This window comes from Centrocercus urophasianus, unplaced genomic scaffold, assembly GCF_019232065.1.
Source record: "Centrocercus urophasianus isolate 14NV4802_14NV808 unplaced genomic scaffold, USGS_Curo_1.0 seq_26, whole genome shotgun sequence".
Lineage (NCBI taxonomy): Eukaryota > Metazoa > Chordata > Aves > Galliformes > Phasianidae > Centrocercus > Centrocercus urophasianus.
Window position 1 is genome coordinate 525,827 of NW_024884822.1, and position 25,584 is coordinate 551,410.

Below are 25,584 nucleotides of genomic sequence, written 5' to 3' on the forward strand. Positions count from 1 at the left end.
CAGGTCAGTGGGTGAGGATCCCCGTGTGACAGCCACCACTGATGTCTCCATCCCACATTGTCCCCCTCCAGGTGATCTGACGTGGCTGCTGCTGCATGCTGCTCCTGGAAAAGGGCCTGAGAGCTGGTAGAGCTGTGCCAACGATGGGTGGAGGAACCAAAGGGTGTAACGGGGTCCCTGGTGCGTGATGACGTGCGTTAGTAACGAGCTGCTATTTCTGGTCCTGAGCTTCCCACAGCTGTGCTTTCATTGATGGCTCTTGTGTGGCTGTGGTGATGGAGAGCAGAAGGGGAAGGAGGGGTTCCAACAAACTTGGGAACGTGGAGGTGCAGAGGCAGAGGGGCTCATGTGTGTGCGTAGGACATCTTTACTTTTGAGATGTGGAGGGTTCACCTACCCTGAAAGGGAGCAATAGAGAAATACAGGGTGGTATTGTCTGGGCTGGTGTTGGTGTTAGCAGATGTTTCCGGATTCACATGCTTTTAGAGCTTTTCTCACCTAGCTGCTGGAAAGGAGAATGAAAAAGTGTTGCAGAAAGGACATCTCTGCCTCATCTAATGGGATCGAGGCCTCCCCATGCAAATCCAGCTCAGACTGCCAAGCATGGGCAGCGAGTTCTCAGCAGCCTCAGCGATGGGGGGAGGCAGGGAGTGAAGGCAGAGTTGCTTTGCAAAGGCCAGAACATGGCAGCCCATAGGGTTGTGCCTGCCTAGAGAGCGCAGTGAGGGGACAGCTGAGCACAGTGCTGGCACCCCAAGGCATGGCCTCATTTCTCACCCCGTGGCTTGCAGCTGTCCCTTTGCACAGGACTGGGGTTGTGCTGGCACGGGGCACGCTCACCAAAGAGGATTTTGGATTCCTCCACCCTGACCGGTGAAATGAGGCAGAGAGTTTTATAGTAATTTAATGAAGGATTTAGTGTAGAAAGTTGATGTTGTCCACAACAGTCGTAGTGTAGTGTGTGTACAGTGGGCAGAGAGATGGATGAGGAGTAGTTTCCACAGATGGGCATCAGCTGAGCAGAAGGGAGCAGAGGGACATAACATCTTTTTTGGCCAACCAGGGCAGTCTTTCCCAGCTCCTAGCATGCTCTCCTGCAGTGCTTTTAGGTTAAGAATGCAAATAGGACCTCTGTAATTGTCCTAATGAGTGGGAGGGCTGCTGCAAATGAGCTGAAATTGCCAATCAATAGGGAGTTGAGCAAACAGGTGGAGCATCTAGCCTGGCACCTCACAAAACATCCATAGTTCATTTATTCTGACAAGTGCAATTGAGGCTTTGTTATTGTGACACCCTCTAAGCACAGCAGGAAACGTGCCACAGTGTATTTTGTAAAGGGAGGAATGGTGCATGATGTGAGCTTTCTCTGCAGGTCATGGCCAGGAAGTCTCAGAGAAACAGTAGGAGACTGCTGTGGATTTTCCTTTTTTTCCTTGGGAACTTTAGGGATTGCAGATCAGTGGATTGTGGATTAGTGGATCAGGAATTTGAAATGCGTTTTTCATTTCTATGTTACACACTGGTGAACCGACAAATTTAATTTCTTTAAATCCAGCTGCTTTAGCTCGAATAAGTGAAGTCTTTTTCTGTCTCTTTTGGTACCTCAGAAAAAGCTGAATCGAGATCTCCTTGGGCATCACGTCACAGAAATGCAGCTATTTATCTTCAGCCTGTTGCTGTTATGAAAGTGGAGCCTGTTTGCAGGAGAAGAGATCATCTAGAAGAGATCATCTCCCGTGGGTGTTGCTGCACGGGGCTGTAGGCAGAGCTCCATGGTGGGCTGCAGCTCTCCTCCAACAGCCTGCCAGCACAGCCAGGTGACCTGAGACCGCAGGAGCAGCGTGGCAGAGCCTGGTGGCTCTGGCTTCAATGCTCCAGCCAACTCAGGCAGCCCTCTGGTTGCTCCTGCATGCCCATCTTTCTGACACGTGGTGCTTCTGCTCTGCTGAGAGTCTGCACGGCACAGCAGGGGTCGTTGGCCGTCCCCAGGTGAGATGTGCTCGGCTCACATCTCTGTGTTTGTCTTGTGCTGACGCTCATGGTGTGAATGAGGCTGGGGTTGGATTGCTGCAGAGGGTCCCAGCGTGCAGCTGTGCTGTTCTGCAGGCCCTATGGGATGCACCTCCTCACCCAATTTTGTGCCAGGGTAACACAGAGCAGTAAAAGCCATTTGTGTCATTAAATGCCTGATGGGCTGTGCTGCGGGACCTGGTCTGCGGGGGGGAACCAACTCCATTGTTACCCAGACATATTTCAGAGCTTTTAGTTAGAGCTAAACAAAAAGGCCTTGGCTTCCTGCAGCAGGCTTTATTCATTCACTCTGTGATCTTGAAAGTGGGTCTGAAGCACGGCTCAGCACCAGGCGCCAGCACCCAACAGTGCTGTGGGCTCGTGCCCATCCCCAGCTCCGTGCCTGGAGGTTTGCAGTGGGAGAACAGGGCTGGGGCATCACCGCTCCCCAGGACTGGTGGAGGGCCCTGGGGCTTTGCCCACCATATCTTGATTAACAATTAACGTGATGGAACTGAGACGTGCATCTCATTTCTCCACTCTGCCTGACAGATGAGGATATATGTTTCTTGGTTTATTGCTGTGCCTTATTATAGCCTATTTCTGATTGATTGAAAAGCAGAGGCTTTCTATAAAGAGAGACCTTTAATCTCCTGGCAGAGATGAGTGTGTTTCCCTTCAGGAAGCACTCAGTCTTTGCTGCTTTCTCTAACTCACTCTTTAAACTTGAACCTGGCAGAGACCAGAAAGAAGGCAAGATCAAAGCAAAAATAATTGGGATCGCTGGCTTCTGTGGGCAGTTTAAACCCATTATTCCTACTCACTAACTAGTTATTCCTAAATAACTCTTGCTAGAGACAATTCAGTGGTTGCAGCATCTTCTTGATAAAAAGCACTCAAATGTAATAACCATGGCAACAGTTGCTGAGGGCCGGCCACAGCAAGGGACAGAGCTGGGTTTTCTAAAGGGCAGCAGACCCAACTTTACCAATAAGTGACTGTAATGCTCCAAGGGGACAACGTATGGTGAGCTCTGTGTGCCACTGCTCTCAGGGGGCCACATCTATGTGCTCTGTCCTGGGGGTGTGGTTTGCCTCAGTGCAGCTGGGCACGAGCCGTGCTTCATCAGTGATGGTGCATTCCCTTCCAAATGAAGGGGGAACTCATTAACTGAAAGCCAGAGGAAACACAGGGGTGGTCAATCAGGAGGAGGCACAACCTCCTGTTCCAAAGACACAGATGTGCTTCACACCATTTGTGTGCATGGTGAACAGAGGTCCCAGTGCCTGGCTGCCCTGGGTAAGACTGCATCTTTCTGCTTGTTTCTGGTTCCCTGGGATGCAAACAACTCTTCTTTCAGAAGCTTGTCCAGCCCAAATCTCTGAGCTTTCACTTGGACTCCAGAGACTGCTTTCATTCTGGGTAGATTCAGCATTAACCCATAGATCCTCCCCTTGTTGCTAAGCAGCAAAATTAAGGTAAGGAAAGTACCTTGATCAACTGAGTCACTTCTTTGAGTTTCAAGAGGACTCAATTGCATTAGGTGCTGCATTTCTTTTGAAAAAGTTCTCTTGTCCTTCCCAGGCAAGGAAGGGACGAGAAGGCAGGTAGGCTGTGGAAGGTGCCTGGTGGGTCCTGCTCTTCGTGTGTGGTGACAGCAAGTGCTGAGGTTGGACGGGATGATCTTGTAGGTCTTTTCCAACCTTGGTGTTTCTGTGATTCTGTATCAGGTACGAGTACACAACAAGTCAAATGGCAGAGCTGCTTCTTCGTGAGCTGTCTTTGAGGCTATGAATGAGGTGATGTAACAAATGCCCTGTGGTGTTGGAGCTGGAGGAGTCGGTAAGAAATGAGGCATTTTGACTTGGGAGAGTTGGTCCTTGCCTGCTTGGTGCATGGTGTGGGAACCGGCTGAGCTAACAGCTTTGGAGCTGAGCCTGGGCCCTTGCCTCTGCTTTGTGCTGTCGTCTTGCCCAGGGCATCTTCTGAGCTCTCGCTCTTAGGACAGCACTGAAAAGACCTCTCCAGATGTTCTGATCTTAAGCTCAGGTTGGGTGCAGCTTAGGTTATGAGATCAAAGCCTTTCAAATTTCACTGTGGGAACCATGCTATTTTTTATCAGGCAGTATTCTCTTTCTGTTGTCTTATCTAATTGAACATTCTCCAAGTCTGAAAAGTAAGAGGAAACTCTAATATTAAAGGGAAGAAAAGAAGAGCCTGCTGAAAGGCAGCATTTTCACAGATTTCAGAGAAGGAGGCAGTAAATACTCCACCTCTGCTTAATAATAATAATAGCTGGGCTAAGTATCTCTAAAAATATAAAATAATGTGTGCCTATTTGGAATCGTCAACATCCTTATCAGCCTGCTGTCATCTCTGCAAATAAGTTTCACTAGAGATTCTGGGCATGATTTTCAATGGCTCCGAGCAGCTGGAGCTTCTTTGACTTCAGTGAAAAGTCTGAGTGCTTGGCACGGTGGCAAACCAAGCCTCTTCCTTTCTGCCTCAAATTGGGTCTTGATTCTAAGTGAGATGAATTTTCTCCTCCTGATAATTCTGTGCATCTGAAGTGATTACAGCTCCGCGTGAGTGCTCTTTTCGGAGATTTGAATGCAGCGTTTTCTTCCGTCTTAAAAAGGTTCCTTCGAGCCTTCTGATGCTGGAGAGGGGGAAAAAAACCCTGGTGGAAGCTGTCACGTCTTCCTATGCAGATCGAAGATTAAAACTTGTATTTTTATAAAACACATACGGGGGCTAAATCAGAAAACTTCTGTTCAGGCGAGCAGGTTTTGGCTGTGCTGCTAAATTCTTCCCTGGCGGTGGGGAGGCAGAGCCAGCAAGTGGTATTATTTGGAGTTCTTAGAGAGTGAGCTTTAATGTTTGCTTAACTCCACTAAAAATAGACACCACCCTCTTTTCCTAATAGGCAGCATTTGTCACACTTGATTCATTTCCTCTCCCAAACTGAATTCCTTCATGAATATTCATCCGTACTCCCCAGGAATCTGCCTGTCCTCAGAAGTTGTACTCAGTGGCTACGCTGCAACAACGCGAGTCAACCTTTCAGGCTCACCAAATACCCAGCCTGAGCTGGGAAATATTGCAATACCAACAGCTCTCATTGATTTCTGTCTTCTCTGTGAGCCCTGATTGCTCGTTATCCCTCTAGATGAGACCCTTAACAAGGCTCCCGTTCCTGTTGTCATAGCAGCACCGCATAGCCCAGTATCACAAAGTCTCTGTCACTGTTAATTGTGTGATGGGAGGATCATTTTGGCAGTTTTTCTAGTGAGGATTAGGCCAAAAGGTCCCTTCTGAGCTATGATGAATGTGGTTACCTTCAGAAGGTACTAAAAGTCGGTAGTTACAGAAAATTTCTGAAGGGGGAAGCTTTCCACAGTAGAGAGAGGGACAGCAGCCCTTACAGGGCTCTTCCCATTCATGCTCAGATACTGCTTGAAGCAGGGAAAAAAATTGAGCTGCTAAAGGAAGATATGAAATAGGATTCATGCTTAAGGAAGCTCCCATCAGGAGCTCAGCCCTTCTGCCTCAGAAGCCCAAAGCAACGTGAAGGCCCCTGCCACTGAGCTGTTGGGCAGCAGGTTGGTGCTGGAGGGGAGCAGTCTGCTGGTTCTGGGGGCAAGGTGTTGGCACGAGGCTGGAGGAGCCTGAGGCTGGCAGAGCTGCTGGATCCACCAGCCCTTGGCCGATGGGATGTGTGTGGAAGGATGCCTGTAGCACTGCGTGACGTGTGCCACCAAGCAGCGGTCCAGGAGGACACCTGAGACGTTGCTGCGTGTCTGCTCCAGCCCTCACACAGCATCCTCACCCAGCTTGCTCCTTAACACCTCTCAGCCTTGCTAATTGCTGAAGTGATGCAGGAGTTGGATGTGATGGTCCTTATGGGTCCCTTCCAGCTTGGGATGTTCTGTGATTCCATCCCTAGGGTTGGTAGGATCTCAGCAGCCTGTTGTCCTGGCGAGGACCACCCAGCGGGCAGATTCCTGTTGCCAGTGGGTCTTTGCCAGCAGGAAACGATATTGCTTTCCAGCAGAGTATTTTATAGGGCTTGCTCTCATCTTGCGAGTGAGAAATACGTGGGTGAAAAGGAGCGATCTGTTAACAGCTTCCAACTTTCACTCCCTCAGTGCATGCCCTGCTGCTGGAGGAGGAGCACAGAGCGAGGCGGGCGCTGTTGGCTCAGCACGAATGGGTGATTTATCAGCAGGAATGCCATCGTTAACTCGGGGACCTGCCTGTGACACCAGGTCAGCACGCCTGCTCTCGCAGCACAGCACCGAGTGGTTGCTGGCCAGCAGTGCTGGGCTGGGGTTGTATGTCATCTGCAGCCATCGGCATCTTGTCTGCGGGCCGGCAGCTGGCTCGGCACAGTGATGGGCACACAATGGCAGACTCCCTGCGTGCTGAGGGTTGGGATCAGCTGTGCTCCTTCCCAGTGATCTCTGTTAATACGGAGGGCAGACGCGTCCTCTGCACATTGCTGGGTTCACTCCAAAACTCTGAAATTGAGCCAGAATAACCCATGACCTAAGCGTGGATGTGAGTGATATTTGTAAAGGGTTCTAATTCTGAAGGAAAAAAAAAAATCCTTACCCCCTCAGCCTCTCCCCAGAGATGAAAATCTCCACTGGCTGTGCCCTCAGATGAGCTTTTTGTCTTTTTGGTACGTGCATTTAGGAGCCAGGTTTTTAAAGGCTGGCTTTGAATTTTACAGGCATTTATTATAGGCATGAATAATTGCTGGCACTGTGTTACCACTGCTGTTGTTTGCTCTTATGGTTTAGGCCAATTACATATGTAAGCCTCTGATTTACAAGCAAAAGCAGAACTAAAGTGGCTTTGTGGCCTACATTTGAAGAACAAGAAATGTGTCCCCAGTTAGTTGTACGTCCTCAGATTTGTGCCATGGAACGTGGAGGTCCTTTGGCACAAATAAGGGTCCCAGATTTTCACAGGCATTACATGACATGTAATGTCCCTGCACAGCATGAAGGACATGGACACAGAGCCATGTCTGGGGAGCGGGAGCTTGCCTAGATTTATCCCATGGCAAACACACTGGAAGGTTTGTGCTGGAATTGGGGAAATTACGGAGAAAGCCTACAAAAAGAAGTTGAATTTGAGTTAAACAGTGGTTCTGCAAGACGGACTTAAAAGCAAAGTGCCATTTCCCAGTGTGGTAATTGGCTTCTCTGTGGCTGTCAAGGGATCCCTCCTGGGGGTGAAGGACAGCTGAGACCCACTGCTGAATATCACATCGATCAATTGAGATCAAGTTGAGATTTTTTCCTTGCTTTCGCCCAATGGATGGGAGGGGGGAGCAGCAGGGTCGGTGTGTTGGCTTGCCTCCGTGGCTGGGTGGCACATCCCATCCTGCTGTGCCACTACCTCTGGGTACCAGCAGCTCTGGGTTACCCAACCAGAGTGGCAGCCAGTGTGGCACAGGACGGTGTGGAGCTGTGCGGGTCCTGGGGCTGATGGACAGATGCTGCCCTTGGTGCTGGGGGAGCAGAGTGAGGGCAGAAGCTGCAGGAGGTGTGTGGCTGCGGATGGCTTCAGCAGCAGCCGTAACGGATGTTGACTGCAGGAAGCAGCAGCAGCTCTGCTTGGGAAGGAGGCCAGGCTTCATAGTTCAGAGGATGGCCGGGGAGGGTGATGCACTCATGTTGTTAGTCATTAGTGCAGTGCAGGAGGCTCCTTACCTCGCTGGGTTTGTGTGCACAGCTTGAGGTTGGGGCAGCCTCCCCTGTGGCATTGATGCTGAGCTGATGATGCTGGTGTGGGACGTCCAATCCCTGTGCCTCTGACACTGCCCCAAGGAGGTCTGTCTGTGCAGGAGGCACTGGGGAAGAACTGTTAGCTCCCAAAGTGGTTTCCTTCACGTATGTGTGACTCCTGCAGGTCGGTGCTGCCTCCCCCAGCCCCAGCCCTACAGGCTGGCAGAGCTGGGCACACAGTGTGGCTGTGAGTGCACTGCAGGGCAGCTGCTCTCCTCTCTTCTCCTGTGACCTACAAAGGACAGATGGAAATGCAAACCCAGATTTGTTTACTAGGCTTTGATCAACTGGGGCTTTATGCAATTTTTATGCAATTGCTGACAAGTATACTCTCCTAATGTGCCTTCACAGCACGTGTGTGAACTCCTGTGTCACCTTCCCACCCCGTCCCAGTGACATCGGATGATGGGATGCAGCCATCACAGCATGTGTCTTTCCATAGTTCTGGAGTGCTGAAAAAGTGGAACCCCCCTTCCTCTTTCCCTCCTCTTATTTAAACTGTTTCTGAATCCAGGCATTTCATCAGATCTGAGAGCTTTTTCTGCCCCAGGAATTCAGCCCTTACCTCCTGTCCTGCAGATCACACCTCTGGCACTCCTGTAACTGCTCTCTGTTACAGTATTCATCTGAAGATCTTCCAGGCTTTTCCTTGCCAAGTCTGCCTGTTGGCTCCCTCCTCCACTGGAGCAGAGGAGAGCTTTTAGTCTTTGCCTTTAAGGTCATGAAAACTTAATTGATATGTTGGCTTTCTGCATTGAGGTGTCCCTTCTCTCCATCCCACTGATGTAGGACACACTGTTGAAATTGCCCTCTTCTTGCATAAGTGTCTTATTCCACTGCATTCTTTATGCAGAGTGTTCCCTTCTGAAAGTGCTTCGCCTCCTGCTCCAGCCCTTTCTGAGCATTCAGTTCAGCTGTGGTACCTGCTGTGGCTTTGTTTCTTATGCATGCATATTCATTGCCTGATTAACATATTCTTTTAGCTGGCTTGGTCATTTGAAGTCCTTGGAAGCTTGGTTCCTACTTATTTCTCATGGCCTTTCTCAGACGATGCGATCCACGGTGCTTAGCTTCAGCCTTCCTATTTGAGTGTCCTGAGCTAACTGCAGGCTGCACTCCAGCCAGCAGAAAGACAGCTCCCAGAGATGGATCATTCCATGTAAGGAGGGCCTGAGACCATCTGCTGTGGGGCCAGTCAGCATTTACCTCACTTCCAGTGACTGAACTCAGTAACTTAAAAACAAATAGACATAGATCTCATTACAGAGAACGTAGAGCTTTTGACTGCAGACTCACCTTTCTGAATTAGCCTGGGCAGGCTCTTTGGAAATACAGAGTTTGCTTCTCCAGGGATGTACAGACACAGATTGGAACATGCCACCAAGGGAGCCCAGGCAGCACGTTGAAACTAGGTATCTTAATTTTAGGTGTCTAATGTTAGGTGAAATGAATCCAACACTTAGAAATGTTGGGGAAATGTTTCTGTCTTATTTTACATTTGGAAAATATAAAGGTGCATAGAGACTGTTTAAAAAACAACAACAGCAATAATAACAGTAATTATATGTGGGTGCAGTTTTCCTTTATCTTTGAACTGAAGCTACTAGAAAAATCACTGCTGTGCTGATATTTGGCAGGGACGCCACTGTGAGTACCCACTTGTTTCTGAAAAATGCTGCTGGATTTTTAATGACCATCAGCAGCACAACCTTGATTTTAAATGTCATCCTAAATGTAGCAGTTCCAGCCTCCTCTGCCGTAGCGTGTGGGTGTCAGAGGAGGGATGAATCAGAAGGCAGAAAGCATTGCTGGTGCTTTCTGTGACTCCCAGCTTTTCCTCGAGGGCTTCCCACCCAGGAACTGGCTTCAGGAGCCCAAGGGCTGCGGCATCGCAGAGCCCGCTCTGTCCCAGCGTGGAAGGACCTTGCCTAACCCTAACTCTGCCCTCTGTTAATGCATGGAAGTCAACTGACTGAGTGTCAGCCCGGGAGATTCATCCAGGAATCCTGGTATTCCTCAGGTCGTACTTTGTGTTTATAAAAAATAAAAAACAGAGATTTGCAAATGCAGCTTTTAGTTCTATCTCCACTTTCCCCGCTGGAAGTGTTCCCCAGGCTTCTCTTTTGGAGCTGAAATTCTCTGTGCTTGGCATTTGCGAGCTGGTGATTTGCTTTTGTAAATGGAGCAGAGTCTCAGCTTTGAATTATGACTCAGTGAAACAAATCTCGTTTTCCACTTTAAAATTATTCTAATAGCACTCTGTTAAACCCCATGGGACCGGGAACAGCCAAAGTTGGAAACGTGACAACTGCACCGGGTGCCGTTCCCCCTGCCATCCAGCACTTCCTCCTGCACTTGGATCGGGTGGGAGAGGTTGCAGGAAGGCTTGGGAGTGATGGGCCTTCGGTTTGGGAGCAGCCCCTTCTGAGCGGGGGGGACGCTCAGGGGGCAAAATGGGCTGGGGAGGATGGCAGGATCTACTTGATGTAATACTTTGTGTTCTGCAGTTACCAGAGGAATGCAGGGAGTGGAGAAGCAGATGGCAGGGTTAAAATAGGACAGTGCTGCTCGGAGGTGCTGCTGGAAGGGAAGAGCCAAGTGCTGTTCTCACACTTCGCTTTGTGTCTCGTGGAAGAGCTGCTCAGTGCCCGCGCTCCTCCGGCCGTCCCAGCGGGAACAAATGCTTTTTTTTATTATTAGCACTTGTCTTAAAGAAAAAACAGCTCAAACGAGGAAGCAAACAGATAAATAGAATAACAATCAGAGACCTTGGCCTCAAGCCGCCTCCTAACGTCTCCCAGGATTATTGGTGTGATGCGTTCTCCAGGCGCTTGCTGCCTCTCAAGAACACAAACGGAGTGCTGGGATCTGGCAGCCGACACCGAGGCTTTGTCCTTGTGGTGCTCTGATGGTGTTTTGCAGTTTTGTTTTACCTAAGGTGTGCAAATGGGTTTTGTTTCACTGTTGGAGGAACTTACAGCATAATTCAAGGCACGCAGTGCGATGTTGCGGCTCTTTCAGGGTGCTGCTGCAGCAGGGTTTGCTCCGGGGGCCTTCAGCAGCAGCAGAGAGCCACGTAGGAGCTTTTGGGTGCTCCTGTGTTTGCCACCGCAGAAGCCAGCAGAGGTTTGGAGGTGCCCAGAGGCACAGCCCATCATGGGGCCCATAGGCAGGGGCTGCTGCCACCACTTGCAGTCGTGCTCGGGTTTCCCTGTCCGTAAATCAGGGAGGGCTTTGAAGTGGCTCTGATGAAAAGCACTGGAGGAACTCAAGGACGCAGCATTAATCTTGCAATATTGTTCTTGTTCCTTGCTGTGTTGTGATTTTGAAAAGAAATCAACACAATTCTTGTTGGCTATGGCTAAAATTACATAGAAATAAATGAGTTTTGCCCTCATAGAAAAGCACTCGCTCTTTATTAGCGCAGCCTCTGATGAAACAAAACCCATCCTTAGGCAATGAGATAGATTTGACCTATGGTGCAATAACAGCCTTTCAGAATTGCATATTGTTTCATACGATGGCATATACAGCCCTAAGGCTGATTTACGCCTCAGAGCAGAGTGGGTGATTGAGCACTGAGGGAGTTCCTGTGCCGCCCTTCTCCACGCACCGCAGAGCACCTGCTCGTCCCTACCTGGGGCGTCAGTAACTCGACAGGGATCAGCAATCCAGCACAGCCCTGCGAGGGAGCGGGTGCCGTCCCTGATGGCTGCGGATGGGGTGTGAGTCCCCCAGGCCGCCCCTAAATCACAGAGCACAGGCAGCCCAGCCCATCTCTCACCATCAGGAGGGACAGGCAAGCTGGGCAAACGTCTGCGGTGCTGCTTCACCTCCAGCTCTGTGCTGACAGTGTGAAGTTGATAGCCCCCGAGAACCTGAAAGCTTTTCATCATAAATCGTTTGTGGGGTTGTGATTAAACTCCTGGAAGCTGAGCTTGCACCTGAGGCTCTGTGTGCACTGGTATCAGTGAGACCTCGTGTGAGCAGCATCCTGCAGAGCAGCTCAGGGCTGTCCTGGGGCGCACCCAGGGCCGAAGTGTGACTGTCCTGCCTGGTGTGCTCTGCTGCTGCGTGACATCTCCAGCTGTTCTTTTTATACCCACAGATATAAATACAGCCCGTCATCTTGCTGTTTGTGAGCGTTTAGCAGAACAACCTGCCGCGGCTGATTTTATTACAGCACCTAAGATTTTATTGTCCAGACCTGGTATTCACTTTTCTACTCTGCTGCGCGGCGAGGTGAGGAGCAAGAGGGGTTTTACTGCTTTGCTGCAGCTCTGCCGTGCTGCCGGCGTGCTTCCTCTGTTCTCACTGCTCCTCTCTGGAACAGTTGCCCTGGGCCACTCTTCACTTCGTGGTGACCCCGACAAATGCTGGGCTCTGGCTCCACTGCCCGCTCCCTATACCTGGCCTGCTGCATCCTGGGGGCTTTCCGATTCACTGTGCCATCTTTTTATTTAATGACTTGGTTTTACAGCTCTTTGTATAAATCTAATTATCCATCTGTTATGCTACATAATGGCACTGCAGCTTGCCTAATCGTTTCCTGTTCCAAAACATCACCCTTGCCTGGCTCTACCTGCTGTGGGCTCCTCTGTGAGGCCAGCACATGGACACATGGGGCCCTCCATCCTGGGAGCACCACATGAAGCAGCTCTGCCTCGAGCTTGACGTCCTTGGCTCAGGCTTCTCAGCTCACTGAAAGGGCCCATGTTGGGTGGTTGCATTTCCAGAGCATATCTGGGAGCAGAGCCCTCCCCAGTTCAACCCAACGTCACTGTCCCCAGGCAGCTCTGGGCATGGTGGCCTTTTCTGAAAATGGGACTTGATGGCCATCCTGCCTTGAGCAGGGACACTGCAGGGCTCCTAATGAGCCCAGGCACCTCTGGCTGATATCTGGGACACAGAGAGCAAGCCAAGGTCCCTAGCTTTTGCCAGGCACTTCTGTGCTATTTCTGCCTTTGTGGCATGAATCACGCTCCCTTGGTTTAAGTATCACATTAGCCCATCAAAACCCCACAATCACGCTCTCAGCTCCATCTTATTCTCCGCAGTTCTTTTCTCCTCTTAGCAACAAATACTCAATAACCTAATTGCTCATTAAAAACCATGCTTGCATCTATGTAATCCATTATGTCACGTTGAGACACGTTGCTCTCGCAGGGATGCTGCTGCTCCCCCGCTACCGCTATGAGTGCCTGGCTTGGTAGAAAGTGAGAAGGCAGCATTGCATTGAAGTGGAGATTTTCATCTTCTCAGGGTTTTTTTTTTTATGTCTCTCCTATATTCTCTGCTTTTGAACATCTAACATCTCTTTTATGCTTCACATCTTTCATACGAAATTGTTGTATTGTGTTGCCGACTGAAACCTAGTTTTCCTTTTGTCAAGTTTTCCCCCCTCACCCCACTTCTCTTCTCCGCTGTATTTTGATCGGCACAACTTCTTAGGCTCCGTTTGGCTGGGTGCTTTTGAGTCTCCTTGGGTCGTAGCACTGAAGGCCTTTCTGATGGGCCCGGTTTGGGGCTGATGCACAGAAAGCAGGCTTTCTGGGCCAGGTGTGCTGTGTGTAGACCTGGGGTGGGCTCTGCGCTATGTGTTCCTACCCCCTCCAGCTGTGAGCTGGTGGCCTCGCTGGGCTCGGGGCTATCTTACTGCCCAGCATATCTCATGCTGTGCCTTCAAATGTCCCATCTCTTTTTCCATAGTGCAAGACTCTGCAGCAATGGAAAGCCTCTGTGCTAAATATGTATTTTTGTGAGAGATTCGCTCCCCTCTGCGCGTCAGCATCATTTGCTTTGTGCTGCAGCAGAGGCAGCCTGCTGGGCTTGCATCCTGCAGCGGGGCCGGGTGGCTGGTCTGCAGGGTGGGGGGGCTGCACCATTATTTGCATTGAGGTGTCTCAGATCTCCTCAGATAGAAAATTCAGAAGGAGATGCAGCCAGCTCACGTGCACCTGGGAAGCTGCGGGGCCGGAGCCGCCTGCGTGTGGCGCGGAGCAGTGGCAGGTTGCCACGTGCAGCAGGCAAGGAGCAGAGCTGTGCTGCGTGTTTGGAAGAGCTTCAGGGGTGCACAGCTGGGCCATTCCCACTTCTAGTGGGCACTCGTGAGCCTGGGGCATCATTTTGGTAGCAGAGCCCCTTGCAGCTGTGACACGGGTGTTTCCCGTGGGAATGTTTCATGCTGCAGCCACTGCTTTGAATGCAATGGGGAACCTTGCTCTTTGCATACAGCACTTCTCACTTGGAGCGTTTTTAAGCTTTCTTTCCTTAAAGCTGTAATTTGAAATTCAGCTGCACAAGTACTAGCAAGCACTTGATCACCCAGCATCTCCTTTCTGTTCTTATTCAGAGCCACAAATTCACAGCTGCGGCTGAGGCTCCAAGTACTGAATCCCAGTCAAACCTTTTAGCACTGACATTGCAATGGGCAGTTTTGTTTCTGTATCTGCTGTTGGTCAGTAGTCGTAACATTATGATTGCTACAGGAGCTCCAAACTCAGTGGCCTCTCAGGACAAGTTGTTGGCCTTATTGCTGTGGCACTGCTTGCGTTGTGTTGTGTTTCCAGTGCTCTCAGAGATTTCCATCACCCTGCAAACTCCCAGCCGGGTGCAGAGCTCTGAAGGCAGGGCTCTCAGCCCAGGGCTGTGTTTAGGGCAGCCCCAATGTCCTGTGAGCACCACTGGGTGCTGTTGTGCTCTTTGCTATCAGAGCGAAGCCGCACCACTTCCCTGCCTGCTTCTGATCCTTGGCTTCCAGCACAAGCTAAATAGACTATACTAAATTTTTTAGGCTGCTTCACAGGCTTTGATCCTTGGCTTTGATTTCCCACACGGTATCACAGTCCGCTGGTTCTGAAGAAACAAGAGGCCCATTAAGTGCTGCCCAGCCTGGCGATGATCGTCCCTCTCCAGCATCACACCACGCTCCCATCCAGGCCTGTGCTTGGGGATGTGCCCAGCCCCTGCTCCACTGCCCACCCCCATCAGCTCCTCGCCGTGCCTGGCTCCAGCAGACGCTCAGGGCAAGCAGACAGTCCTTCCTACCAGGGTCTCGTTTATGCTTTGTGTGGTTCGTACACTGCTTTGGCAAGAAGCAGGTCAAGAAATAAATATTCTGTGTGTGTCCTTGCCAGAGCAGTAGAGATGAGGGCGTTTGCCTGCCTGCCCTGCTCTGTGCTTCCAAGTCCCCAAACCCCTCCACACCACTTGACTTTTCTGGTTTTTTTTTTAATTTAAATCTAATTTTGCTGCTGTACTGCAAGCTCCTGTCTAACTGGAGAGCCGCTGTTGCCTCAGGGCTGTGCTGCTGCTTTTCAGTCTTCCCACGCCCTTCCAATGTGCAGTCTGGAAAAACTTGAAAAAGACTCTTTCGAATTTGGGCATGTGTGCCTTGGGTCGTCCGAAGATGGGGGCTCTGCAAGGTGACAGTGTAAGGGTATTCCTCAGCAGGGAGCACTCTCTATGTCTGTTCTTCAGCAAAATGGGAGCTGGTTCCACATGAATGTGCAGGATTTGCAGTCCCCCAGCCTGCAGACAGCTACACTGGAGCACATCCGTGCTGCTCACTGGTGGGCCCTCTGGCTGGCCATCCCTGTCCTACAGCCTTGCTGCTGCCACAGGACGCTTTAGTGGGAGGAAAAAGACTGGAGCAAACAGCCTGACCTGATGGCTGTAGGGAGGTGCCTGGGAGGCCTTCTGTGCCTGCCCAGGGCAGGACTGCTCAGCCACAGCTCTGTGCCAGCTTTTTTCAGCTTCCCTGCCCGTTCCAAGCTGCAGCACCACTGATCACAGCATGCCTGCACTTGCTTGTATTAATTTTTCTCTCTGAGGCTCGTGGTATTTTGGCAAACAGGCCTCAGCTGTAATAATTTCTGGCCCCTCGTGGGAAGTTATAACTCTGGCATAGTGAAATATAAACCGGCAGAAAACAGAGTGTTTCCTTCTGCAGCAGGCAGGTTCAGAGGTTTTCTTATCGCTTTCTCTCCTTGCTTTTGTTTTCCCCTTCTCAGCCAAAGGGCACAGTCACCCTCCTTCAAAAGAGCAAAAATGTGCTGGACTGATAAAATGGTGCATTAAGTTGGTGCTATGCAAAGGTACAGCTTCAGGAGCCTGGGGAGGAGGCAGCAGTGGGAGGCATAAGTATTGTTTGTCTTGTGGCTAAAACCAGGCATCCTCACTGCTGCAGTGTGCAGGCAGTGCTGGTGGCCCCAGTCACTGCCTGTCTGCAGAGCAAGAGCTTGGAGAGTTGGCCTGGGTTGGGATTTTAAGGTGCAGAGAAGAGAAGCAGACCAGAGGCCCTGGAGAAGGTCTGGCAGCTGGGATCTTCACCAAGAAGGTCTGGTGCCCATGTCCATCACTTCTGGTGGGAAGCTGCTGGAGCCTGAGTGCAGCACTTGTATGGGGCTGACCCTCACCCAGCCCTGAAGCTGCGTCGTCTCACCTGCACCCACACCTCTGCCCTCCCCATGCAACCAGGGCTGCTCATTGCAGGCTGTTTGCAGGCTCTGCCCCACTCTCCCAGCTGCATTTCAGCCCGTTCTGCTGCTGATGCCAGCATCCCCTTATCTAGTGACAGATTAGCACAGGTTGAATTTTCTATGATAGCAGTCCACAGTCTGTCTCATTGTATTTATTTTGTTCAGGCAGCTTTTCCCTGGGCTTGACAGTGTAATTTGTACAGATCTGTGCTGAATTTTCAAAACCCTCAAATGAGCTTTTTGTTAGTGGACAACTGATGGTGGAGACATTAAACAACAGAAACGCTGAGAAGTGAGCAGCACACCTAGCATCCAGGAAGGCTTCCTAACCTCCAGAGGTACTCTTTGGCAAAAGCTCCATGGTTCAGAGATTTTAATTAGATCTGATACTCCGGGTGACCAGCCAAGCATTAAAAGGCATAGCGGTTTTTCCGTTACATCCCTTGCTGTGGAGTTTTTTATTATTTATTTTAGATAGATGTGACAAAGAACTTCAAGATCCCAGTTTGCTTTGAATGGCACGAAGAGCTCTGCAGTCTGAGAGCTCCTTTCTGTGCACTGTGAACCAGAATGTGGCTGCCTGCAAGCTTGCTCCACACCCACCCTGCCCCCCCCTGCCTGGAGTAACGTTAATATGAGGTTGGAGGGAGTTTTAGGATCAGAAACTGTATTTCTGAGTGTTGCCAGCTCCTCCTTGGAGTCTGGAAGTGCAGCATTCTCCTTCTCGTCCTCGCCACTAATGGAGCTGCAGTGCCTGACAGCGCTGTGGATGAGATGCCAGGCAGAACCTGAACCCCTGCATCTCCGTTTCACCAGGAGAGCTCAGAGCAGAAGCAAACACAGCCCAGCTGTACACACAGACGTAGAGACCAAAGCTGTCACTGCTGGAAACAGGGCTGGAAGAAACCCTCCTGCTGCCTGGCTTGCAGCACAGCCTGTCTAGGTTCTGTGTCTCTGGACTCCCACAGGAGCCCAGTCGCAAGCCCTGAATATGTCTGCCTTAAATTCACCTGGGCAGAAGGGCGATGCAGGATTCATCCACCTCTCTGGGGGAGCTCTCCCTTCCCTCTTGCTGCCTGGGGGTTCGTGTCCTACTCGGCACCTCTGTGTGCTGGCTGTGTTGGACACGTCTGCAGCACAACCCTGACTGCTCTGAGAGCTGATGTTCACCTGTCCTGCCATCGTGCTCTTCCATCTTTGCCCTGGGGAAGTGGGAAAGTGGCTGAGGCTGGAGCAGTACTGGGATGCTGTGGGCAGCCCCTGTGCATGTGCTCACTGTGGGTACAGCTGGAGCTGGGAGCAGTGGTGGTGGAGCTGCCCTGGGCTGGAGCTGCGTGTGCCTGGGGGCAATACACAGAGCTGAGGGTTTTGCTGTGTTTTTGTGAGCTAATAGCAAGCCACCAGTTAAATTCGAGGCTGCTCCCTACCCAAGTCCATTTATCCTCTGTTTTTGTTTTTTTATGACCCTGTCTGCCTCTGTCTCATTTCTTGTGTGATTCTCTGCGCTGGCTGTTCTGCAGCTTTCTGCAGCAGTGAGAGCAGTGGGTGTTTGCTGTAGCAGGGATGCTGACCTCTGTGTAATGTGGTGCAATTGCTGCTTCAAAGCCCAAAGGCTGAAGTGCTGGAGCTCTCCCTCAGAGCTGATGAGACCTGGGATCAGTGTGAGACTTCCAGGATGCTGTGTTCTGACTGAGCACTGCCAAAAAGAGAGCCAGCTGCACCCAGCACAGCCCCAGGGTGTGCTGCAAGTGGGGTCTGTGCTGGGACAGCTGTTCACACCCAGCCCTGTCGTTTCACCCCATTCTTCTAGACAGAGGGATGCACTCAGCCTCCTCTAGTCCTTGAGAAGCACTCGATGAGAGATGTGTGGGTGGCCAGACAGGCACAGTCTGGTTCAGAGGCCCCGGGGACAGCGGGTCCTTCCTCCAGGTGAAGCTGGGGCAGGACTGGTGCTGCAGCGTGGGCACGCAGCAGCAGGGGAGTGTGGGTGTAAATCAGTAGGGCAACAGTGAGCGAGGGGGAGGCGAGTGCCAGCACAGAGGCCATTAAGGAGCAGAGGCAGTGCGGAGCTGGAGGATTAATGGAGCAGTAGCTGCAAGGCAGGGACGAGGGAGGGCTCCTTGCTGGGGGCAGATGGGCAGGACGTGGGCACACAGCAGGGCAGCATGAGTGGCCCAGCAGGCGTTTTCCCATCTGCGCTGCCATCCCCTCGGCCCCCTGTGTGTGACACATCTTTGTGTGTTTTTTCTGCAGCAACCCCAAAGTCCAGATAGAAGCGATTGAAGGAGGAGCGCTGCAGAAGCTGCTGGTCATTGTGGCTGCGGAACAGCCACAGGCTGTCAAGAAGAAGGTGAGCAGGCAGGGATCACCTCTGGGTAAAGCCATTTGGGATGCAGCTCTTTACAGGGTATCACACCTTATAATTGCTCACGCGAGCATGAGACCTGTGCTGCATCCATTCTGGGGGCATCTGATGACTCCGTGCCCTCCAGCATGGTGCTGGTGGCCGGGTCACAGCTCAGTAGCCCTGATTGGTTGGTGCCAGCTCTGTGGTCTCACCCTCATTGCACACAGGGGTGCACATCCCCGCCTTGGGGCACAGGCTGGATGCTGCAGCTCTGCTGGGGGAGAGGCGAGGATGCCCGCAGCAGGCAACAAGCTCAGAGGGCAGCAAGCACAGGAGCTGACATTTGGAAGGAGCTAATTGCCAGAGCCCGCCCTGCGCCCTGCCTCTGGCAGTGGCCGGCAGCGGAGGCTTCGCAGCGTGGTGAGCAGCTCAGAGAGCCCCCAGCCAAATGTGCAGTGCTGTCCGTTGGGCTGGGGGATCCCTCGCTGCCTCCCCGCCGTGCTCCCCAGAGCGTGAGATCTAATTACCCTCGCTTTGGCATCTGATGCCACCACTGTTTGTTGGCCACAACGTTTTCTATCGTCTCCTGCACATCCAGCCCCACTGCTTAACATGGTGACCTTCTGCAAGATGGAATTTGATGGGGCGATGCAACTCACAGCACTTTTGTTCGCCATTAGCAAACAGTGAAGTGCTGCATGAGTTTTAACAAGGGGCTTCCACAAACATGTTCCTCTCTGGTCTAAGGCAAAACCCTGGGAGGGGCTGGGCGGTCCCCAGCTGTTTGGCTGCACCCTCGCTGCTGGGTTGGAGCAGTGCCCGCAGGCAGCTGCTGCACTGAAACTCCTCAGAGTGCTCAGGGACCAACCTGCAGCTCACTGTGGGATAGGAAGCACGGCTGGGATGCAGAGAGCCTGACCAGCACCTCCTGAACCCTTGGTGGGTATGGACCCATTCCTTTCAGCAAACACAAACGTGTCCTGCTGGCAGCAGCTGGAGGAGAGTGGAGGAGAGGGATGAGCTCAGTGCCATCTGTGTTTCTGGGTGGCATTGTGGAGCTTCCAAGGGCAGAGCTGAGGCCCTTTTCCAGGAGGACAAAATTTCTGCAGCCAGTTCATGTGCCCACACTGCCCCCAGCTCCCCAGGCCAGGTGCCCATGATGAGTTGGTTGTGCCCAGGCTGTAGGTTTCCACACTGATGCTCTCAGCACTGTGCGGCGCGAGGCCAGAAGTGCATTTTTTCATTCCCTGATCCTTTGGCCTATGGAAAAAAGGAGACAGAAACATCACTGATTTACCGGAGGCAACTCCAGGGATGTAAAATAGTAACAAATGGGGTCGAGGAAGCAATGGCTGTCAGCTCGGATCTGTCCGCAGCACAGGGCACGAGGCTCGCTGTGGTGCGGGGCGCTGGTGCTGCTGGATCCATGAGGCACCCACGGCCCCGCAGTTCTGCCTGAGGGTGGTGTCAGCCCAGCACTGTGCTTGAGAGCAGTCATCAGAATGGGTCTGTTGACCCCTGCTTGCCCCCTGCCATGCCAACCTGTCTGCTAGGGACATCTGTTAGAAGTGAGCATACGTGGGCTGCTGCCACACTCACAGTATGTGACACTGCTCCTTGACTGGTCCTCTCCCTTCATGAGGCAAGAGAGATGATGGTGTCCAGATGGTGTCCCTGGTGTCCAGATCACCTTCAGCCCTGCTTTGTCCTCTTTGGGCATCTTTGCCCATGGCCAGGCTCAGTGTTGAGGGCAGAGGGAGGGAACTGCGTGGATTGATGCTCTGAGATAGTGCAGGTGCTGGCTATGTGTCTCTGTGGGTCACCAACTCCTGCAGTGATGCTTGGGGAGGGAGTTCAGGTGCACATCAGCCAAGGGTTGGAGTGGGTGGTGTTGGAGAGGTTTGGGATGCTCTGCATGGCTGGGCAACCCAACGGGCTGCATGGGAGCTGTGGAGGGCAGCCCACACCCCTCTGTGCTGCAGCATTACAGCCCTGCTCCCCAGCTGACACACCGCTCTCCTGCAGGCACTCTTCGCTCTCTCCTCGCTGCTGAGGCACTTCCCCTATGCCCAGCAGCAGTTCCTCAAGCTGGGCGGCCTCCAGGTGCTGCGTGGGCTCTTCAGACAGCCAGGGACCTCAGCCCTGTGTGTCCGTGCTGTGACGTTGCTCTATGACCTCTTCGTGGAGAAGGTGAGGGCTGTGGGGCAGTGGGACGGGGCATCTTCTCTAGGGGAAGGGTCGCTCCCAGCTCCTGTGCTGGAGCTGCAGCTCCTGCAGCCTTATTTTCACATACTGTGGATTACTTGTCACCATTTGTTATTTAGTTTGTGTGTCTCTCTTACTCCAGAGAATGGGAATTAAATCCACTTTCACTCTGTTTATAGCCAATTTGCCCTGCAGATTATCACTGCTTTAACACTCGGATTCCAGGCACGGCAGAGGAACAGCTGTGTTCTTAAACAATTGTTTTCCACGGGATTTTGTGAAGGTGCACATTATTTTGATGGGCCTGAGATCCCATCAGGTGTGGGCTCTGACACCCTGTTTGGGAATTGCTGAGTCCCAGCCTGAACCGCTGATTGAGCACCTGGGGAAAGGATCCGGTGGGCCCTGGGAGCACTGATGAAGGCAATTCAGCTGTGTGACTCGAAGGGGTGGAGCCTGGCTGCACCTCTCTTAGACCTCATTTAAGGGCTGACTGCCACTGGGGAAGGATCTCTGGTTGGAGATCCCTCCTTTGTGGAGTTTTTTTGTGAGCCTGGATCTTCAGAAATGGGTGAGCACCTTTCCTTTGTAACACTATTCCATTCACACTAGTCCCTTTGCTACTGTGCTCTTGTATTGCCCTTCTACTGCGCTGACCTTCCTGATTGTAATGCTGTGCTGCCCTGCCCCTTTGCACGCAGTAGAAGGGTCCATGGGCCTGGCTCCTTCTGCCTGCCTGTGTGCACCTCATGCAGTGCCACCTGCCCCAGCTTTGCTCTGGCTGGAGGAGCTCCAAAGGCCCTGCAGAGCCTCAGGTTTGTGCCCACATGTGGCTGTTGCTGCTTACAACTCTCCAGGCATAGCCCCTTCCAGAACCTGCAGGGGAAGCAGGAGGATGCTGGAACCTGGTGGGGAGCAGGACTGGGCCAGATGTGGCCAGGTTTGGGGTTGCCTGGGTGAAACTGTGCGTCTAAAATCATAAAGTAACACCAGCCCCTGTGAGTGCCAGCTCTGCACTGAGGTACAGAGCAGCATCTGAACGACATTTGTCTTCTCTTTTTTTCACCCCAAATCCTGAATGTCGAAGTACAAATGGGCATTCAGCAGTAGTGCTCCTGGGAACTAGGGTTGTGGTGGTATCATTTCTCCTCATCTCTATGCCCAGCAGTTCAGTGGCACAGAGTGCTGTGGTGGAGCAGCTGACCTGGGGGTAGCAGAAGAAAGGTTTGGAGAGGCGCCACGGACATCCTTGGGGACCCAGCTGACCCTGGGGTCAGGACTGTCCCCAGGGACTGTGAGAGGCACGGCTCTGCCTCTGCTCCCCTGGCTGAGGGTTTCTGCTCCTTGGCCCTACAGAAGCCTGAATCCTCCTTCACCTCACCTGAGATCCCTGGCACTGAGCTGCATGTGCAGCAGCGTGCATCGCACGTCTCCTTGTCATCATCTGCCCCTTGCCCTCCCACAGATGCTGCTGGAGGACTCTCAGCACAGCGACCAAGCAGAGGAGAAGGTGCAGCAGTACCGGCGGGTGCAGCTGGTGCCGGCGGTGCTGGAACAGGACTGGTGTGTGGCAGTGCCAGGGCTGCTGGCTTTGCCAGAGCACGACGCACGTGAGAAGGTACTGAAGGCGGTGGCTGTGCTGATGGCGTTCTGCAGGGAGCGCTTCCGCGGGGACACGGCCCTCAGTGCCACGCTGGGGCTGCTGCGCAGTGAGTATGAGGAGCTGGCAGCTGCTGAGCGCAGGGACGGCGATGGGGATGGGTACTTCCAGGAGCTGCTGGGCTCTGTGAACAGCATCTTGCAGGAGCTGGGCTGAGGCCGGAGCTCGGATGGGTCAGGATAACGGTGTGATGTGTGGTGTCACCTGTGTAAGTGCACTTTGAATAAATGGCTGAGCTAAGGAAGTCTCCCCAGTGGAAATGTGCCAAGAGTTTGTTATTGGATGGAAGTGCTGGGGGCACATATCTTTAGCACTGAGCAACTCTGGAAAATAGAGGTCTGTGCCCTGGAGGGGCAGGCCGGTTCCAGCTCACACTGCAGCCATCTAGACAAGGACCTGATGCAGATGCCCTCTGAGCCCAGTATGGTGTGGTTCTGGGTCCGCTCCTTCCATCCCAGGAGAGCGTGGTGTGGTGAAGTGTGCCTTACCCTGTGCAGAACCTCTTGCTGCCTGCCTGCCTTCCTCCTGCCCTTAGAGGTGGGCTGCAGAGAGTGATGTGTAGTGCCCAAGGCCTCGGATGAGGAAGGTGCAAACTCCCAAATCCTGCTTGTGTGCTGTCCTGCTGCAAGTACGTTGCAATGCTGAGCCGCTTTGTAGAGCAGGCTGTGAGCACTTCTCATTTCTGTTCTCCATCCCAGCATTGCTCTCTGGCAGCTGCAGGTATTCCAGTCAGTGCTGCTCCTGCTGCAGGGCGGCAGTGTGACCCAGGGCTGGAGGTGCTGATGTTAGCAACACCATTGCAGAAAAATAAATTAAAACCAATAAGGGAAGGCTGCTGGTTTTGTATGCAGCCCTGTGGCGTTGCCCATGAGCTCACTGCAGAGCTGCCTGTGCCAGCCCTCACCCACTGGAGCTGAGGTATGTCTGGCTGTGGCTGTGGTTGATTGGCTGTCATCACTGCGGAGCAGTGCTAATTGCAAGTATTGATTTGGTGGTGGTTGTTTTTTTTTTTTTTTTTTCATTCTCTCTTTAGGTTTTGATTCGGGCTGCCTTCCTGGGATTAGAAATTATTTTTGTTTTTGTTCCCAGCTGCCTGCTTAGGGCTAGGGTTGCTGTAGGGTTAAGAGTAAATATCATCTGATGGCAGTCGCTGCTGGGGGGACAGATCTCAGTACTGGGGCAGAGCTGGGCCCTATGCAGTGCTAAATTGGAGTGAAACATCCTGGCTCTATGGCTCTCATGGCCCTCAGCCTACAGGGGTGTATGCAGCAGTGTGTGCTCTGTGCTCTGTATGCAGTGCCTTGCCAGTGCCATAGTCGGGCCACCTCCGGGCAGCAGTGAGGACAGCTGTGCCCAGGGAACCCCACAGTGGTCAACAGTGGTGTCCCTGCCCTCAGCGGGGACTCATTGCAGAAAATGCAGTTCTGCTGGGCTTTGCCTTTTCTGCTTTCCCTCCCCGGTCTGTTGTGTCCCACCTTGCTCACATGGGGCCCAGATGCACAACTGCACAGATGAGCCGCTCACCCCATGGCTTCGGGTGGTGCACATGGAGAAGTACAGCTGACAGCATTTCCATCCTACTGCCAGAGAAGTGCAGGGGAAGAAGAATGTCCTAAAAGCAAAAGAAAAGGAAAAAGAGAAAAAAAAGAAGTTCCTGGAATTGCTTACCAAAAAGCACTCTGATGCTCAGGGAAGGTGCTGCTGAGATAGTGCAGGCAGTCCCTGCGGCCAGAACCCAGACCTAAGGGCTCTGCCTGCAGGCTCAGGCTCACAGCTTTTCCCACCACCTGTGACTGGGCAGCCACTTACCCTATCAGTGTCTGCAAGCACCAACAAATGGGAGCTGCTGGCAGGCAGTGTGGCTGTGGTTGTACAGCACTTCTGCCCCAGAGACCGCAGCGGGGAGCGCAGCGCTGCACCACAGCTGTGTATGCTGGGCTCTGTGAGGGAGGAGCTGCTCCTTTGGGTGCATGGGAGCTCCTGCTGCACTCCTCCATCCGCAGAGAGAACAAGCAGCTGGGTGGTGTCCCTGAGCAGGGCAGCGCTGGCAGAACATCCCCTGTGCACTTCTTAGCACTGCTGTGGGCTGTGCTCACACACTGCTGCCAGAGGAAGAGCCTTCCCTCCAGCACTGCAGATGAGACAAACTGCACAAGTCCTTCCCCAGAGCTTAATTACATCAAGCAGTAATTACTGTAATTCTTCTCAATTGGCTCTAATATAGTTACGGTGCTGCTCCTGTGCTGAATGCAGCCTGCCTGGACCCCGGTGGCTCCTGAAGGCCAGGGATGCTCCCAAAAGTCACAGCAGAACATGGGTTTGCATTTACTTAAAACCTGGATGGATCTAAACGTCCGTTTGTTGCGATTTATTTTCGTAATGCTAATAGATGGGGTTCTGGAAGAGTGGTGTGTTTGACAGCCACTGAACAGCGCGGGGAATAGAACCTTTCAGGCTATTACATTAATGCCAGAAAAAAGAAAAGCCACACTGTGTGAAAGCAGACAGTAACCACGCATGGGAAAGACACACAGCGTTAACCCTCGGGTGCTTGTGGGGCAGCAGAGCAGAACGGCCCTGTTGGGCAGCAGAGCTGCGGGCAGCAGTGACACAGCAGTGCACTGTCACCTGTCCTTGGAGGCTGCAGCACTTGGGAGCAAAATGGGCAACATTACTGCAGTAACTCCTAATCCTGATCAGTGGTTGGGTAATCGGACAGCAATAAGCTTGATAGAGTAAATTGTGATTGAGGTAAATGGAATTAGAACATAAGAGCTGCCAATGAGCGGCTCTCAAATTCAGTTACAGTCACAGCACTGCACACACAGGGCACCAAATCCCGGCCCCTGAAGCGCTCCCAGCCTTCTGGGGAATGCGGGACCTCGCTGGTAGGAGTAGAACACACTGACAGTCGTAGCATGTAAATAAGAGTGAAAGGATGCCTGTAGGTACATCTCCACACAGTGCCCGGTCGCAGCGCAGCCAGCGAGAGCTGCTGGGTGCACACAGCTGTGCTGGGAAATGGGCACAGTGCTGACTGTGTGCATGTGGGGAGGAAGCACCAACACCACGCACAGCACAACG

General features: G+C 52.3%; 1 protein-coding gene across 4 annotated transcripts in view; it reads left to right on the forward strand.

Annotated features, from left to right (window-relative positions):
- Positions 1-22,749, forward strand: part of SIL1 (SIL1 nucleotide exchange factor) — an 89,899-nt gene extending 67,150 nt beyond the window's left edge. For all 4 annotated transcript variants that reach the window (XM_042826361.1, XM_042826363.1, XM_042826364.1 and 1 more), the window contains 3 exons: positions 18,542-18,638; positions 20,661-20,825; positions 22,306-22,749. In XM_042826361.1, coding sequence (XP_042682295.1) covers positions 18,542-18,638; positions 20,661-20,825; positions 22,306-22,656 — 613 coding nt within the window. In that variant the 3' untranslated portion in view covers positions 22,657-22,749. The remainder of the gene's footprint in view (positions 1-18,541; positions 18,639-20,660; positions 20,826-22,305) is intronic.
- The last annotated feature ends 2,835 nt before the right edge of the window (positions 22,750-25,584 follow it).